Source organism: Mirounga leonina, unplaced genomic scaffold (genome assembly GCF_011800145.1).
Source record: "Mirounga leonina isolate KUSES-001 unplaced genomic scaffold, KU_Mleo_1.0 Mir_94, whole genome shotgun sequence".
Taxonomy (NCBI): Eukaryota; Metazoa; Chordata; class Mammalia; order Carnivora; family Phocidae; genus Mirounga; species Mirounga leonina.
The window spans coordinates 19,902,217-19,920,863 of NW_023270855.1; the positions used below are offsets into that span (position 1 = coordinate 19,902,217).

The 18,647-nt window shown below is 39.7% G+C and overlaps 1 protein-coding gene across 2 annotated transcripts in view; it reads left to right on the plus strand.

The window, feature by feature from the left end:
- Positions 1 to 18,647, plus strand: part of SHQ1 (SHQ1, H/ACA ribonucleoprotein assembly factor) — a 97,076-nt gene that overhangs the window by 40,099 nt on the left and 38,330 nt on the right. For both annotated transcript variants that reach the window (XM_034998213.1, XM_034998212.1), the window contains one exon: positions 14,966 to 15,086. In XM_034998213.1, the coding sequence (XP_034854104.1) occupies positions 14,966 to 15,086 (121 nt within the window). The remainder of the gene's footprint in view (positions 1 to 14,965; positions 15,087 to 18,647) is intronic.

The following is an 18,647-nucleotide window of genomic DNA, read 5'->3' on the forward strand; positions in this document are numbered from 1 at the left end:
TTAAGTACTATTCTAGTGCTTAACACAGTACCTTGTGCATGGAGTTTCTGTCCCTGGATCGGTAACCTTGGGCCACATGATCATCTCTCCACTTTTTGTTTCTGTCCTATGTCTTGAGCACCTTTCACTTCTTCCCCCCTGTTCCATTCTTTTGGGAAGAAGTGGGTAGAATCCTTGACGGAAGCATCGCTTAGCTGTGGTTATAAATGAAAAAAGAGATGAAAAGAACAGCTTTTCTTATATGCCTTGAAATTTTATTCTGTTTAGAAGTGACATAGTTTAATATTTGATATACACTTCGTACAGTTTATTATTTGTACTAATATCTGCATTTCATTAATCTTTATGATGGCATTCCTCACTCTGCTGTTGCTCAGCTTTTGAACATATAATGTAACTATTATATTGAAGGTGCGGAACATCATGGGAAACTTAGTTTTTTTCTCTCAGTTCTTTGAACTCATTCTGTCTGTTCTTTTATTGTTTCTGGATGAAATATATATTCTATAAATATCATATCACGTACACACCTATCTTATATATAGATATTCTATAAATTTTTATATCACTTTAAGTTACAAGAGTCTCTTTTAAGTACTTAAAATGTCCCCTTTGAACTTGATTAAAAAAGTAAATCTTCCCTTCCCCATCTCAGGCCTGCCTTAGGTTGGGAAGCCAGCCCTGGCGAGAGGGGGCTCCTCTTTGCCATTGCAGGAAGTACTGCTTGCGTCCGGGGCAGGCCTTCCACACAGCCACCCCAGGCTGCCCCTTCCTGCTTCTCCATGCGGGGCTTTTATCAGGTGTGGGTCAGACACCAGTCTCTGTCCCCTACAATTTCTAGGGGTGGTCACTTACACTCTCTAGGGGCCCCTCTTAAAACTCCCTTTCTCTTGGTTTAGGGTGACAGGAAAATAGTCCCGTCCCGTCCCCCCCTTCCCCGTGGAGGGTGCTTGAAACCCCATAGCACTACAGTTTTATCCAAAGAGCTCTTCTGGACCTCTTTTCCTTAAACTCCTAGAGGTCAGTGTTGGGCTGAGAGGGTCATAAATCATCAGTTTTTTTGTTAGTCTCTGTAAGTTTAGCATAGAGAGGTTAGCATCTCTTTTTAAAATATGCATATACTTGCTCTTTGCTTTGTCCTTTGTGGGGCTCCTTGGAAATGAGGCAGAAAGAGTCCTGTCTTACTTTGCTAGTACAGTCATAATAACCGCAGCTACCATATCCACTGTTTCCTGCGGGCCAGCGCTAGGCTCCATTCTTCAGATAGCTTATTTCATTTCATCCGTACTGTACTCCTGCGAAGTCAGGATTACTATCCCCATTTTGCAGGTAGAAGACAGGCTCAGAGAAGTTCAGTCACTTGCCCAGGCTCACAAAGCCATTAGTTGGTAGAGCCTGGATTTGACACCAGGTCTATCTGACTCAAAGTCTGTGCCTTTTGAAGTGTTCAAATGGTTATAAATGAAATTATGTGAAGCCTGGGGTTTATTTTGGAATAATCCACAGAGGTTTGGGGGAAAGTGGGCCAGGTGCAGATGAAACGAGGTTGACCCACGTTGGTACCTGCTTGAAGTTGGGTGATGCGTATGTGGCACTTCACCATCGTGTGATCTCTTTTAGTGCATGATTTTCCTTCATAAAAAGTTTTTTGGTTTTTTAAGTGTGGGCTCTTAACCACTATAATTCAATGTTTTAAATTTAAGTTTATTCACCATTTTGTGGAAAACATTATAATTCTTGTTCAGACAGTTGTATAAATTTTTTTGGCTAATGAAAACATATGTTTGAAATTAGTTTTTTTGGTTGTGTATTTTTTGTTTTGTTTTGTTTTTCAAAGATTTTATTTTTAAGCAATCTCTCCACCCAACATGGGGTTCGATTTCAAACCCCTGAGATCAAGAGTCGCATGCTCTACTGACTGAGCCAGCCAGGCGCTCTGGGTTCTGTTTTGTTTTTAAGTCCAACAGAAACCTACCTTTGTTTTTTTTTAAAGATTTTATTTATTTATTTGAGAGAGAGAGAATGAGAGAGCACATGAGAGGGGGGAGGGTCAGAGGGCGAAGCAGGCTCCCCGCCGAGCAGGGAGCCCGATGCGGGACTCGATCCCGGGACTCCAGGATCACGACCTGAGCCGAAGGCAGTCGCTTAACCAACTGAGCCACCCAGGCGCCCCAGAAACCTACCTTTGTATAAACATTTGAGGTCTGATGACTAGTAGTTACATGGCAGGCTGTAACCCAAGGAATAGCCTTCACGAGATTAGTTCTTGTTACCAACTAAAAGCTGGTTTTGCTTCATATAATTAATAGTCCTAACATATTAGTCATTATTGGGCTTAATAATCAATTTTTCAGAAAGGACTGCCTTGGCTCTTCTATAGATAGATATAATAGCACAATCAATGTGGAAGACAAGAAGAGCCATAGCACAAGGCTTGGGGCTGCTCTTTTTCTTTAAGAAGAATGTCCAAGAAATAGGGGTATGGCAGGTGTATTATGCGAATTCTGAGTTCTCTTGCAACCTTGGAGATGAATTGGTTTTTAGCATTTAAATTCTGTTTAGCCCAAAGTCAGTTTAGCAAGTTCTTTGTATTGACTTGTAGAAATTACCCCCAATTTGAAAACCAAAAGATGAAATCACTAGGATTTTCCAGTGTTGATATTTATCTGTTTGTTTGTTTGTTTGTTTATTTATTTATTTATTTTTGAGAGAGAGAGAGTGTGATCTCCTGCACCAGAGAGGGTTGAGGGGGGGTGGTGGGGGAGAGAATCGCAAGCAGGCTCCATGCCCAGCGCAGAGTCCAATCCAAGGTTCAGTCTCACATTCTGAGATCCTAACCTGAGCTGAAATCAAGAGTCAGATGCTCAACCGACTGAGCCACCCAGGTGCCCCATCTGTATTTAATTTTTATGAGTTCCCTGTTACGGACATTTTAAAGAACTGTTAGACCTTCTAATTTTTACTCCTTAAATACATTATGTAAAATTATTTTGCAAGTTATTCACTAATGTTGAACAGTTACTGTGTCAAGGTGCTGATCTGGGTCTGGAGGTATACTTGTGAGCAGGGGAAGTGCGACTCACACACTCAGGGAGCTTAAATTCTCGTGCAGGGCGTGGAATTATACAACTGTTAGGTTTTTTAAAAACTGCATTTGTAATAAGTTCAGAGGAGAAATATATTGGATGAAAATACAAAGTCAGGGTAATGGACTAGCCTTTAAGTTGTCATTTAAAACATGTAACCTTCTACAGAGGGGAGCCTCTACCTTATTTGACTTTTGATTCTCAGTTCCTATTCTAGTTTCCTGTCATTCTAAAGTACTTGTTAATTGGTTGATGAGTTCATGTATTTATCCATTCAACGGTATTTTGTCAGTACCCACTAAAACGCGATTTATTATGTGCAGAGTATCCTGTAAATACAGAGAGCTGCGGAAAGATCCATTAGACTTGTGTACTGTATTTGGGGAGTGTATGTGCTCCTAGGGGAGCTAAGATGTCCGTCAAAAACAAAACACAGTAGACGGTGGTAAGTACAGTACATGAAATGTGGACAAAATAGTTCAAAAAAGGAGAGGTGCTGTTTCAGTAGGAATCAAAGAAAGCTTCATTTAAGGCATGAGATTTGAATTGGGACTTGAAGGATGAGTGGTATTTAGGCACAGAAGGATGGGGGGAAGTATTCTAAATACTATGAGTGAACAGTGTGAAGAAGTTCCTAGACTAGTGTGGTTTCATCAGTGACAATTTAGAGTTGATAGACTGATCCTGAGACTTGCCCTACAGCCTCTGTATCTAGTTCCCTTTCCTGTGTGAGTTAACTGGTTCACCAGAATTGGTTTCTCTCCTTCTTTATTATTATCGCTTAATTCCCTGCTCCCTATCCAGGAGGAAATTCTTACTCTCTGTTCTCTTCCTCTCCTGAATTGTTCTTGAGCTTTTATTTCCTCGTCAATTCCCCATTGCAATTAAAATGTTTCTAAGAATGGAGCAATCCTAGTGCTTTCAGGAAATTTAAATAGCATGGAATTCAAATAAAATATTGAAGTGCCATTTGTGCCTGTTTCTGCTAATCACTTACATACTGACTAATCTAGGAAAGGAGGGCTTCCGAGCCCCAGAGCATGTGCGCTGCAGCTGAAATGAGTAAGAGGAGGACAGGGCTCTGCTGTGTGGTCACGACTGAGCCGGTCCTTGGCCTCTCTCCCTGGATTGTCCTGCCATGTGGCGAAGCAAATTCCTTCTACTCCCTTCTCTTCCTCAGAGCCAAAATCTGTGTCTTACAGTCTCTTAAATTGGCACATTCTTCCTATTTATCTATATTATTCGTCATTGGAGCCTTTGTAGGTTTATACATACACTGCTGTATAGAAGGATATTGTATATGAGCATAAACATTAAGGTGAGGAAAATAAAATTCCAGTCATCTCCATAGAATTCCTTTTTCATCTAATAATCCTGTGGATCACTAGAATTTTAAAAAGTTGCTCTCATGATAATTTCTGGGTTACATTTATATAAAACATTCTTTGTTCTTTTAAAATACTCTGCAGGGGGCAGCATTTCCTGTATGGTTTACAAATAATAAATTGCCTTTTAATTGCCACAGATGATTAAGAGCTTATGGTTATTCTGCTACCAAAAAAATCACTTGAAATATTGTGTTAGGGTGCTTTGGAAATTTGAGTTACATAGTAATGCTTACTGGTGGGTATAGCTCAAAATCAGCTGATCTCTTAAATAATTATTGAAATCTGCATTATATATCCAATACTATTTGAATACTATTCAATACTATTGAATACTGTATTGAAATCAATAAATAATTGAAATCTGCATTATATTTCCAATACTATTTAAGTTTTGTTCATTTCTGCAGTTTTGGAGCTGAGCAATGTGGAAAACCAGGTTAGTTATGTGGTTTGATATTATGGCTTAAAAATTTTTTCTATAGTTCGTGCCTCGTTTAATAAATCTAAAGTCAGTTTTGAGATTTTTATTGATCTGAATTTTTAAGGAAGTAACTTTAAGTTTACTTTTTTTTAAGAGGATAAAGGCAGAAAATTGTATATATTTAAGACAAATTTGGAAGAACAAAGAGGAAAAATTTTATTTGACCCTAATGAATCACTTTCCTGTTGCAGAGTAATAGCAACAGGCCTAGGTGAAGTTCATTAAATAGTACTTCATATGTTACTGGAAAACATGGAAGAATTATATTCTTGCAATTTCGAGTTCCTTTAAATAGGAATTAATACTGAAAAATGGAGACATTTATACAACATATATAAATCAAATTCCTTCTCTGTGCAAGGCATCATAACAGAATCAGCAAAGAGTTATAGGAATATATATATGAGTTGGCCTTAGCTTTTAAGGAGTTTATTATGTAACAGTAATGGTAAGACAAAGGAAAGATACAAAATATGAGTATTTACCAGATACAAAGGAGAAAGTCCCTTAGGAAAATAACTGGACTCAAAGGCCAAATCCAAATGCATCTTGTATGACCTATGAGCCAAAAATGCTTTTTATATCTTTAAATGTTGAACAGAAAAATCAAAATAGTGTTTGATGACATAATGTAAATTATATGAAATTCAAATTTTAATGCCCATAAATAAAGCTTTATTGGAATACATTCATGCTAGTTCACTTACATATTGTTTATGGCTACTTTTGGGATATGATGGCAGAGTTGAGCGGTTGAAACATTATGTGGCCTGCAGAGCCTAAATATTTACTCTCTGGGTCTTTACAGAAAAAAATGATCCTACCCTTGCTCCAGATATATGTATCTAGAAGGTTGAAAGGGAGACTTTCACGAGTGAGCAGAGGTCTTTGGCTGCCTTCCGTCCCAAATACTAGTTAGTGTTGAAGGGGATCATTTCAGCTTTTTGTCTCCTGCCCATAGGGTGAGATGTAGCTGATCTAGCTAGTTCCCATAAGAGTAGGTCCCTCACAACATTAGGGGAAGTGAATTGAGATGCCTGCTTGTCCAGACGGGTGAGTGAGTGACATGGCAGGGTTTAAGTCAGTCAGGAGTAATGAGGCCTGTGTGAGCTGGCAACATACATGCCCCATTTGTAGCCTGTTGTTGCCATGTGGATCTGTAACATTCCCAGTTTGGGGGACTTAAAAAGAATTAGAAAGCAATGATCTTTAAGATAAAAATTTTCAAAAGTGAAAGTATTAATGATGAAGTAGAGTTCTAAATAATATGCTCAGAGCCATTGCATGGCTGAATGCCCAGGTCCACCTGTGTGGGCCCTAGGTTTTTCATTCCGACTCCAAGCATTCCTAGTGCCGACCTGTTTTTCTCACACCCTCTTGCCCCTGCCAGTTTCCAGCTGCATTGAGGGCTTGCACCAAACCCCCGCTCTTTCAGTTCCAGTTTCAGGTTGATCTCAGCCTTGTGTGCCTCAGGAGTAGATTGCAGAAGGAGGTAGGACATAGCTTGCAATACCTAAGTAACTATGCCCAGAAACCTTAAAAAGCAAAAAACAAAAGGTAGAACCCTTACTATTCTTTCCACTTACTTTGTGTTGCTTTGTCAGCCAGAACCTGGTCAGGATGGAGGGGATGAGTCACAGGATTCCAGGACCTGTGACCCCAGTAGGGGGCTTTTGAGTAGAAGTGAGGGCTTGATAAGGAAGAAGCAAACAGTATAGGTCTAATGAGGGAGGCTTAGTGGTAGTTATTACTTAAAGAATGTGTGGAATTTACAAAAGAAATGAAGGAAGGTATTCCCTGAGAAAGTAGAAGGTAAGGAAAAGCAGGTAGAGGAAAATAAGAGTTAGGTCCAAGAAATGGCCAGTACTCTAGTTTGTCTGGAGGCTTGGGTTGTGAAGGGGAATTGTGGGGAAGAGGTGTGAATGGTGTGTTGGGCCAGGATTGTGGGTAGTCTGCAGTGCCTTGCTGAAGAGACTGGGTCTTACTCACTGAGGTACCACTGCAGAGTGTGGTGTTGGTCTGTGACAGGCTCACAAAGTCGGATTCATCCAGCAGTAACACCGAGGATCCAGTCATCGAAGGGGGTGAGATTAGTGTACAGACGAGAGGAGACCACAATTCTTACCTGAAGCCAGGTAGTTTAGGCGCAGGTAATAGGGTCTGAACTGGAGTGCCTGCGGTGGCGTGGAGGAGGAAGGAATATGGGGGCAGATGCTTCTCAGGTAGCGAGGGAGAAGCAGGTGGGGCCCTCAATCCCATCTGACCTGTTGTCCTTCTTCCCTTGTCATCTGTAATGTGTATGCATGGTCATTGTCTCATTTCCTTCCCATAGCAGTTCTTAAGAAGTCCGCCCTCTGTTGACATGTGGAAACAGATTCAGATTAAGGATCAAACACCAGGAGCAAGGGGACCCACAACCCCCATGATCGACCCCCGTGACCGACCGTGGGCTGCGTAACTGTTCCACACAGAACAGTTATAATTGTTACCATTTTTACATTGCAGAGACATTAGCTAGAACTGCACAAAAATTATGTATATGTGGCTTTTTAATGATCTTTCTTTAGCCTTTTCTAATTTGGGACCAGAATTCTAAAATCTTAATTTCATAATCAGAATTCTCATGTAACCTTTTAATGCGCAATAAACTTCCGTGTAGATACGGATGCCTAGTCATTTTTACTAAATTATATTTACTGTACATTGATTAAAATGTAAAGAAGTGTAACTCTGTTTTATCAATGTGCACATCATTTAGCAGTGAACATACACGCACTGTAATACAGGGAGGGTTTTAAAAGGGCTAGTTCTTTCTCCCTTGACATACTCATCAGTATATCAAAGCGCCAGAAGGGGCTCATAAGGCTGGTAGGACTGGGTTGGTTTTTTCCTTTTATGAGCCATTTGAGGGATCCAGTTGTCTTTCTTCCTATATATTTCTTCTTTCTGACTTCATGTACAATTTTAGTTTTCCCAGTTTGAACCTAAACTAAATCCAAAGAAAGTGTCAGAACTGTGAATATTAAGTAATATCTATTGAAAAACAGTCTCATAGTTTTAATTAAAACAACATCAAGATGAATTGATTTGAAGTTGAGCTACCAGGTATTGAGATACATTCTGTATTCATAAGGAGGAACAGTTAAAGTAAAATTTTACCTGCAGAATTACAAAATTATAAACACTATTTGTTTGTTTGTTTGTTTGTTTATTTATTTATTTATTATTTTTTAAAGTAGGCTCCATACCCAGCATAGAGCCCGATTCGGGGCTTGAATTTACAACCTTCAGATTAAGACCTGACCTGAGATCAAGAGTTGGGTGCTTAACCGACTGAGTCACCCAGGTGCCCCTTGTTTTTTTCTTTTTTTTAATCTAGGTTTAGATTGCAATTGTTTCCAGAGCCTTTTTCCTTGAATCTTCAGCTTCTTAACCTTCTACCTTTGTGCTTACTATATAGGTGGGTTTTTTTTTTTTTTTTTAATGTTCTGTCTTGAATTTGGATGCTTCTAGACTGAAACAACTACCGCTTTGACAGGTGACTTTAAGGCAAATGGAGTTAATGTCAAGGCTGTCCTTCTAAACCAGCAAACCTTGCAGGAATTGTTAGAGCAGAAAAGGCAAAAGGCAGCCTTGGGTTAAATCCATTATTTGAACTTTTGATGGTGTAATGATGTAAGAAAGTTGGCATAGTTACATTCTTTCGTGTCAGGGAATAGACATAATAAGGGAAGGCACGAACAAATTGGATATTCCACATTTGTCATGGCACAAAGTTAATCTATAGATCACACAGGTATTATAACTAGACGCTAACTGAGCAGTTTGACCAAGGGTTTCTGAACTTAGGCTTTATGTACTCCAGACTATATTAACAACCAGCCTTATTGAACAGGATCCTACAGTTTGTTAGACATTATTCTAGATGAGGGAAGAAAGGTGAAGAGCCGCCGTGTTCTTTTCCTGTCCAGGTGATAAATATTGACACAGTATTTATTGCGTAGTGGCTGGGAGGCAGATGGACTTACTTTCAAGCCCTGACTGTTGCTTCATAACTGTAATCTTAGCCAACTCCATATCCTTGAGTCTCCTTTCTCATTTATGAAATGAGCAAGGAAGTACCTAATTGGTGGGGTTAAATGATTTAATGTGTGTAAAGTACTCGGTGCAGAGCAAGTGGGTAGCTCCTAACTCCCATATTAGACGGGTGTGCCAGGCATTATGAAAGAGCCCAGATCAGCTGGAGGGAGAGTTGGGACCCCATTTCTAGGAGCAGTACTGCCTGATTTGAGACTTGATGGTGAATTAGGTTTGGACTTGGGAGTTATGCATTCCAGGCAAAGGGAACATCTACAAAGTATATGTTTGCTTTGTGTTACTTTTGTTTGTGGCTATAATAATAATATATGTATTTCTAGTAACTAAAAATGTTTTAAAAATCGATACGGGATCATAAATTTGTGCTCAACATAGTAACTCTTATTGCTTCCTGTGTGTTTCTTATTACAACTCTGAAATGTAAGAGCCTAAATAACCATATGAGGAATTTTTGGATAAAACAGTGAAATGGTTTGAGAAGCATTCATAAAACTGAATTTAATGTATGTTTGTGTTAATTGTTAGGAACTTGACTTTAAGCTACTTCCTAACAGGGCCTGGCATTGAAGCAAATTACCACACTTCGATTCTCTTAATTTTGGTTAATTTGACACAATTACCCTATCATGTGTTTTTATGGTTAATAATCTATGAAAATTAATGTTAGAAGTAATTCCTAAGTTATCCCTTCTGATAATATGGTCTCATCAAAATCCCAGGAATCTAATGATATCTTATCATCTTAAAACGATAGCAGTGTTGGTTTTATTTTAGTTGATTTTTATGAATAAAGACCAAGTAGTGCTTTCCTTCGGGTATTCTAAATAACCACTTTTTTTCCCTTTACTCTTTTTGGCTCCTTGTCTTACATAGCTCAAAACTTTAAAGGGTAGAACTAGATACCCAGAAAACCACAGCCACATAGCAGCTATAATGTATCAGGAGTTGAAAAGAAATTCAGCTTTTATTATGTAGAGTTAGCAATTTATATTATTTTTCGCTGGCTAAAAGCCCCCCCCCCCCCAAAATCCACTATTCTGATCATCTCTTAGTGATGGGAGCCATTTCTTAAGTGCTTCCAACCATGAGCTGGTCTGTCAGACATTATTGCCAAACCTGATCTGCTACAGGAAAATTTCAAATAGCCAGTGGATTCTGATTTAAAATAGCTCAATCTTGTCTCTGTTTTGAGATCTATTAGCCTGAAATGCCACATCTGTACAGAGCAGGAAAACACTGCTCTTAGTTTACCTTCTCTCTCTCTCTTTTTTTAAGTGGGCTCCACGCCCAGCGTGGCACCAAACGTGGGGCTTGAACTCACAACCCTGAGATCAAGACCTGAGCTGAGATCAAAAGTCAGATGGTTAACCAAGTGAGCCACTCGGGTGCCCCAGTTTGCCTTCTCTTTAAAGAAAAGCTGGTGAAGGGGGTAGCCAGAGAATGTGTTAAGTACTGTTTACTGCCCACCTGCTTGTTACTGGCATGCATATTTTTCTTTATGTTGTCATTATGTTTCTCTGTGTTGTTACTGTACAGTCATTTTCCCTGAGGTAAAACATTCATGGCACTTGTCATTTATAATACCAGGATACTAATTTTAAACTGCCTTCATGAGTGAACAAGAGATCTGGGTCCCAGAAGCCTTTCTTCCATGGTTACGGTTGGCTTAAGTAAAGACCGTGTCAATCTGGAGAATCCCTAACTCTGGAGACTTAACATCTTGGAGAGGTCTGTTGGTGCATTGCTGTAGTGAAAACAGTTACTGTGCAAGGCTCCTTGTCTTTTCCTGCTTTGGACCAGGCGGCGAACTGGCTGAAAACGGTTACTTTCCTCCAGTGCCTTTGAGCAGGAAGAATGTCCTCAGATTTACGCCTGAGCAGTTTATACCTATCTGCTATGTGCTGAGCCCACAACTGGATAAAGCCCCCCAGGAGCCAGGTGCTTTGAGTCCCTGAAGGCTTCTGGCCACTGGCCGCGTGACAGCTTGGAGCAAGGCCAGTTTTTTTTTTTTCTTTCCTGATAGCTGTTAGAGAAGTGGTTAACAACCTGAGAGAGAGCAGTCAGTACAAAGGGGAGTAAAAAAAACCTGCGTGCTGCACAAGTCTCTTCACTGTGCGGCTATAATCGTCTATGGTGGTGTAGTGGGAACAAAAGAGACCCAAGTATGACCTTGGGGTACAGTCCACATTGCTGGGGAAAGGATGATTTAAATGTACTTACATTGTTCTAGATTGTCAACTGCCAGTGGCTGAGTTATCTTTTACCTTTTTTGTCACATAGCATACTGTGAAAATAGTTTGAATGAGACATACGGTGAAAACACAGCTTTCCAAGAGTGCACAACTCTCCCTTTCAAAACTGCCTTGCATGTGATTTTCTAAAATTACCTGATCTAAATATTGCTTCTCAGTTCAAAATTACAATTTACAGAAAATTTAAATATGAATTAAAATTTTTTAGCATTCTTTGCCGATATTTCAGAGGTTGGTCGTGTAGCTGAGTGTGTCTCACTTTTTGTTAAACAAATAAATGTTTATTGTGGGGAAAGCTTGAAAAGAGGGGCAAGTACAAAGAAGAGTAAGCCACTGTAGTCCTTCGTGTTAAACAGTGCTGGACACATGTCAGGCACTTAGATACTTTTTCAGTGCATGCAGAGAGACACGTTGATACCCTTTGGGTGTAAATACACTTAAGGTTTTTTTCCTATGTGTATTTGTCTTTTTAAAAAAAAATAGTCAAAATGTACAAATACAATGTAACTTTTCTTTAAATTAAAAAACATTATTTTTGACATTTCTTATATTATTATTATTCTTTGGTGGTAGTGAAGATGTGAATTTGCCTGTGGTCCTTAGCAAGGAGACAACCTTACTTGAGGCATGTCTGCTAAATGAAGCTATATAATTTCATTAGGGTAATGATTGCCTTGGATTTCCATTAAACATGTGACCTTACTTCCATACCCTTCTTAATAAATATCCCTGGAGTTGGGCCTCTTATCCCTGCTGTCCACAGCTGCTTTTAGGCCTTCATACCTCATCCTTCTTACACCTGTCTCCTGAGCCCGTGACACACTCTGACTCCCTCCCAACTCACCTGCTTACTCCTCCCCATTTCCCTGCTTGAACCACCTGCTCCAACCAAATGATCTTTTCCTGTCGTTCCCTGAACCCACCCCATTTAAAGTCTCCTTTTCCCACCATCCTTCAAGCCAGCATATTGCCCCTTTCTCTTCACTCACTTATTTGCTGTGAGGTCTTGCTCCAAATCCTGCATTTTCTATTAACCGGCTTATATTAGTAAGGTATGGGATCTCGAGGGGCAGGATTCTGGGGTGTCACACTATAGAGGGGCTTGTGTAAGTTTCAAGTAAATAGTTTTTTGTTTGTGTTTTTTTCCTTTTGCTTGTTTTTTTGTTGTTGTTTGTTTGTTTTGTAAAGACCTATGGTTAACTTTTAAAACTTTAAGTTGGTAGTTATAAAAGTAAACTCCTTCTCCCTGGACCCTTCCCCTCCAAAAAAGAGAGAGGGAGAGAGAGAAAGTAAAAAATGGGCATATGCTTGCCCTGACATTTTCTTCTCTGTGGCGATTAAAACTGTTCAAGAAATTCTTACACATTAGTTAGTTCTCTGTTGATTTTTTTCTCTTGAGATAACATGGCTAACTTGGTTTCATCACTTCTGTGAGTTTTGATTGTATTTCCTGCCTCCTGTCATCAAACTCTGCCTTCAACATTACATACTTTGTAATGAAAATAGGCTTGCCGTGGGGGGTCCACACTAGTCATTTGATATAGTTAACCCGGGCCACTCTGATAGTCACAGTTCTGGTCTTGACTTAACCAAATGTAGTTTTAGGCCTTCTAAGTATTTGTTTCTCTTAACCAATTGAGCAATAGGGTTTTTATTGGCATTCTTCCCATCTGCATGTGAGGAAGCCACATAGTTAAAACTTTTGAAAAAGGCTTGGCCCCTGCTTTGAACTTAATTTCTAACTCCAGAATAATAAAATGTGTTGGCGACAGAATGGGCCAAGAATGTGTGGGTAATGTAGTACAGTGGCTAGCCACAAGCCAGTCGGTTCAGAATTTGGATCCTGTGAGTATCTTACGATCTTGAACCTCAGGTTCTGCTTCTGTGAAATGAGCAGGGAAGGTTCTGGGGACGATCAACTGTTTCCTTTCCATGTTCCTTTGCAGCGTTCAGTAAAGAGCTCCGAAGACTAGGAGGTGAGCTCAGGCTTCCTGAAGGGTGAAGTCTTAGGCTAGGCCGTGAAGGCAGGCTAAGATGCCATTAAGTGGAGTGGAGAAAAAAGGCAGTCCGGGTGTGGGAGCCATTTGAGCAGAGGACCTTGAAAGCATGTGCAGGGGCGGGGATGAGGAAAGAAGTACATGGAGAAGTGTGTCAGAGGACTAGGAGAGAGTCTGCAATGCGAGGGAGGAGGAAGATCTTATAATCCAGGTGTGAGACGATGAGAGTACAGGTGAGGATAGTTGCACCAGGAGTGGTGGGGAAAGGGCAACTGCGAGGGGCGTTTCCAGGAAGAATCCTCAGGGCTGCAGTATGAGGCCCTGGGATGAGAGGAATTGCGAGGGTGTAAGGCACGCGATCACTGTGTCATTCGTTCATTCTTAAAATATTGAAATTGAAAATCTGATGCTACAAGGTTCTGTTCTAGGTAGTGGGGATTAATCACTAAATAAAACATGGGGCACCTGCATGGCTCAGTCAGTTAAGCGTCTGCCTTTGGCTCAGGTCATGATCCCAGGCTCCTGGGATCAAGTCCAGTGTCAGGCTGTCTGCTCGGCGGGGAGTCTGCTTCTCCCTCTCATTCTTCCTCTGTGCTCTCTCTCTCAGATAAATAAAATCTTAAAAAAAAAAAAAAATCACTAACACAGAAGTCCCTGCTCTTTTGAAATGTATTTTCTAGTGTTAATTGTGTTAAAATTTTAGTGGCAACAGTTTTGGCACCTTGAGATGTATTTAGCTAGCTCATGATTCTTTTATCTGTCTAAAAGTCAAGAGGGAAATGTCGATAAAAGCACATCCAATATCTTCAGGAATTGATATACAGTATTTTTATGTTTTGGGACTGTGAAGATAAGAATGAAACTGTTAACCTGAAAATGCTGTGTTTTACTGATCAAAGGAAGTGGTGCTACTATAGATTTAGTAATTTGCCTTATAGTCAATACATTTCAGGGAATGTCATAAAGTTCGGGACACCTAGGGAATTGTTGTTGAGTTGTCAAAGGTTCCTTTTGTAGGCTTTCGTTGGGATTAAAATTAGGTTCATTTAACAACCAGGCGGAAGTAATTAGATTGAACAAGACTTTAGTACTTGATGGCTTTTTTCCAAGTGATTTTGTCAGCTTATTCTTGAATGAGTGCTGTGATATTTTAGTTTTCATTCTGTGTTTTCTTCAGTTCTTTAAGGTGCAAGAACTTAAGTTAGTACCAGATAATTCCTTAACAAAAAATGTTGGCATAAAGAATAAAAAAGTTTAAAAAACAGAATATAATTTTTTCATGGTGTTTTGAAAGCTTGAATTAGAAGAATATTTTATAATTCTGTGGGGCATTTAAATATTCATTTAGTGAGGAAAACTTTCCTCTTTTTTGCTTAATGTACTTGGTTGTGTTTCATAGTGTTTTTATAGTAACCACAATTAATCAGATATAGAAATAGAGCATAAGGTTTACTCATAATTCTTAATGAAATAAAGAGCTTTGGGCTTTATAGTACTGATAAGATTTCATGCAATAAAGGAATGTTAAAAATATTCTAAAAACATGGTTAAGGTTCTGAACTGCTATAAATATATTACCTCGCAGTATCTGAATTTCTCAGTTTAAGATAAACAGATGTGTTTTTCTTAAGAATGATTTGATTTTTTAAAAAATTTTCTTTAGGTAAAAGTGCAGTTTTAAAGTGTCTACTGGATGTTCACAAAATTTTTCAGGAAAATGACCCCGCTTATATTCTGAATGATCTCTACATCTCAGACTACTGTGTGTGGATTCAGAAAGCCAAGTAAGTTTTGAGTTACTTATGAATTTTACATGCTCCCATTTCTGGAATGCCTCCTGACCTAGGAGGAAGCAAATGAAATAGCCTGGGAGGTAAGTTGTAATGAAAAAGAAACCGCATCTAGCTATCAAACGCTTTAAAGAAGATCAACATGGGGAGCTTGGCAAATTTGCTTCGGGAGGAGGTGCAGATGGTGAAAAGTTCATTTTGCGGGGAAGCATGGTTCTAGTCTAGCAAATAGGCGTGCAGACAGACAGTTGTGAGTATTCATTGCTATGTTATTGATTGTCCAATATAAAATCTCAAAGTTCCATCCTTGAGTATCCAAACTTGTGTCTGCAGATTACTTACATTGGGGGGTGTAAGTGAGTGAGTGTGTGTGTGTGCCATGTTGGACACCTGTGTAAACATCACGGGGCACAGACCTAATCAGCTATCATCCCATTGGCTAACCACTTCTTACAGAATCTGTTCTTCAGAGTATAAAAAAGACAACCTTCAAAGCTTCATAACATGATTCTTGGTAACTAACACATGCATCTAAGGGACCGAACACTCACCAACGTGGTATATATAAGATTTGCCCAAAGTGTTTACCATTGCCTCCCTCGGGTAACCCTATGAAGTTTAAAAAGGCAGTGAACTTTCATTTTGTGAAGAGGTTCAACAGATTATCCATTTCAGTAGCAGAAGACGATTAATTGAGAGCACACAAATAGAGCTCTTGATGGGAGGGCTTCTTAGGTGCTCTGGAAAATGATGGCCCAGTATCATTCTTTTTTTTTTTTTTTTTTAAGATTTTATTTATTTATTTGAGAGAGAGACAGCGAGAGAGGGAACACAAGCAAGGGGAGTGGGAGAGGGAGAAGCAGGCCTCCCGCGGAGTAGGGAGCCTGATGTGGGGCTCGATCCCAGGACCCTGGGATCATGACCTGAGCCGAAGGCAGACACTTAACGACTGAGCCACCCAGGCGCCCCCCGTAGTATCGTTCTTGACTTAGAAGAAAAACAATCATGATAGTTGTCCCACCACTGTGATTGGTCAGTGAGTGCCTTAGTTTACCTTTAGTGCCTGTTCTGAGTGAGCCACTATATAGAATTTATTTTTGGCCTCTGTTCATGGGGAAGCAATTACATGCAGAGTGAACTAAGACAAAACTCGAGGCTCTGTGTGTTGTAAGGAGAAACGGATGGTCTGCTCTCATAAGGCCTACTACCATACAGCAGGTGGCGGCAGTGTTTGTGGTGGAAATCTCGGTTTCGCCAGATGGAAAATTGCATCTTTAACCCCTGAGGTCATCATGGCATGTCATCACTTCATTTCATCCTCCTGCTAATTGAGCTTATCAAGTACCCTGCTGCCACTTCCTGTTGTTTTCATAATAAAATTAAATTGAAATAGTCTATTTGTGTGGGTTTAGGTTTTTCTTGTTCCCTTCAGGGTGAGAATTTTATAAACGTGTAATGAGCATGGAGGTTTGTGTGAGGATCCCATTTCTATGAGCGCCTCTTTTCTCTGTGGCATTCCTTATTAACTAGAGAGGAGATCATGTTTCATTAAAGTGGAAGGGTGTGTGCCCTCATGTCCGTGTGGGGATTAGCACACCTCCTTGCGCTTAAAAAAAAATCCTTTTCCCTTGGTTTTAAGTTGCAGGAAATGAGATGAAATTCTTAGGTCCCTAATAATTGTTATGATAACAGTAATTTTTTCAAAGAGATACAATGTATTGGGAAGCGGGACAGGAGCGGGGAAACCAGCAGGAACTCTTCAGATTACTTTGGAGATTTTATTTATTCATTTGCCAGAGAGAGAGAGACAGCAAGAGAGGGAACACAAGCTGGGGGAGCGGGAGAGGGAGAAGCAGGCTTCCTGCGGAGCAGGGAGCCCGATGCGGGGCTCGATCCCAGGACCCTGGGATCATGACCTGAGCTGAAGGCAGACACTGAATGACTGAGCCACCCAGGCGCCCCTCACTTTGTATCTTATATTTTAACTCTAGTTGAGCCTATTTTTTTCTCCCTTGAAATAACACATTTTTTCATTTACCTGATTTTTATTAAATTTTCTAATTTAATCCTTAATTTTTCAAACACAGCAAAATTGAGCTTTCCAATATCATTTTTACTGTGAACTGTCTTGGCTCTAAAATAATACTGCAGTGAATGTTCATGATTTTCATAACGAATTTCTTCCTCACCTTTCACCTTCTGGTTTCTTTCTTTCCCATATAGTTAGTTTACCGGTGAAATCTAGCTCCTTATTTTTATATTTTAAAAGTTCTGTATTTTCCTTAATCCCTATTTGATGTTTTTGATTATAATAATAAAGACTGAAATTGTATTTAAAATAGCAGATAAGTGCTAAATTATAATGAGCACAAAGAACAGCATTTCATTTTTACAGTCAGACATTCACTTTGGCAAAAACTTGCTGGAATGTGGGTAGCAAAGTCATTCTTACATTGAATTAATGGAGTTCGGTCAACAGTTAAATCCTAAGTTGTGCTCTATACTGTGTAGTTATTTTTCCTTGTGATATCTGTGTCTCATAGAGTATACTCACAGATTTTCAAAACGGAAGGTCCTGTGTTCTTATTCTGAGTGACAGATGGCAAATTATTTTTCTGGAGCCCGGTGATGGGTATTAAGGAGGGCACGTATTGCATGGAGCACTGGGTATTATACGCAGACAATGAATCATGGAACACTACATCAAAAACTAATGATGTCCTGTATGGTGACTAACATAATAAAAAAAAATTAAAAAAGAAAAAGAAAAAGGAACGCTCCCTGTCACCCTTCACCACAAGCTTCCCTGGAAATTTCGAGTGTAGTGGTCACGGCTGCAGATGCTCCCTGGGTGGCAGCATGAGGAAGTGATTTGCTTGAGGTCATGCAGCCTCTAAGAGATAGGTGTCTGGTAGTCTCAGGGTTTTCTGGGTCTGGATTTTATGTTTTCCCAGATAGGCCACCTAGACAACCAGTTTTCTTTACCCATGGAATGTGGGAAAAAACACCAAAAAAAACAGAAGAAAAAAGCCATCCCTTTAGGGAGCTTTTTCTGTAGAAGGAGGAATTAATGACTCACTTGTCTTCCTCCTGGATTCTCCCATAGCACTTGGTTTAAGAACGTATGGGCACATCTCATGCCTGCCTCATTTTGTAGTAATTTAAGTGCTTATCTCTTTCCCGCTCTAAAATTTTAAAGTCCCTGTGAATGAGCACCTGTCTGGGGCCCATCACAGTCCCTTAGGAGCACAGTTTTCATTAAATTGAAAGGTACCTAGTAGAGCCAATTAAAAGAGCATTTTTCATCATTAAAAAAAGAAAAAAAGCATAAACTTTAAAAACTATGCATTGGCTCTTACTTTTTTTTTTCCTCTTATTTTAATTGACATTTTCAGCTACATTCAGTAGATTTTGCCCTTCCCTGATTTTCCTGGTGAGCTGCATTTATCAGTAGCAGGGATAGTTCTAACCCTCTGAAAGTTCACACCCTTTTATGTAAGTGGGGAGAGAAAAGCATGAGCTGTAAAATATGTTCCAGTTTTCCCTCATTGGCCT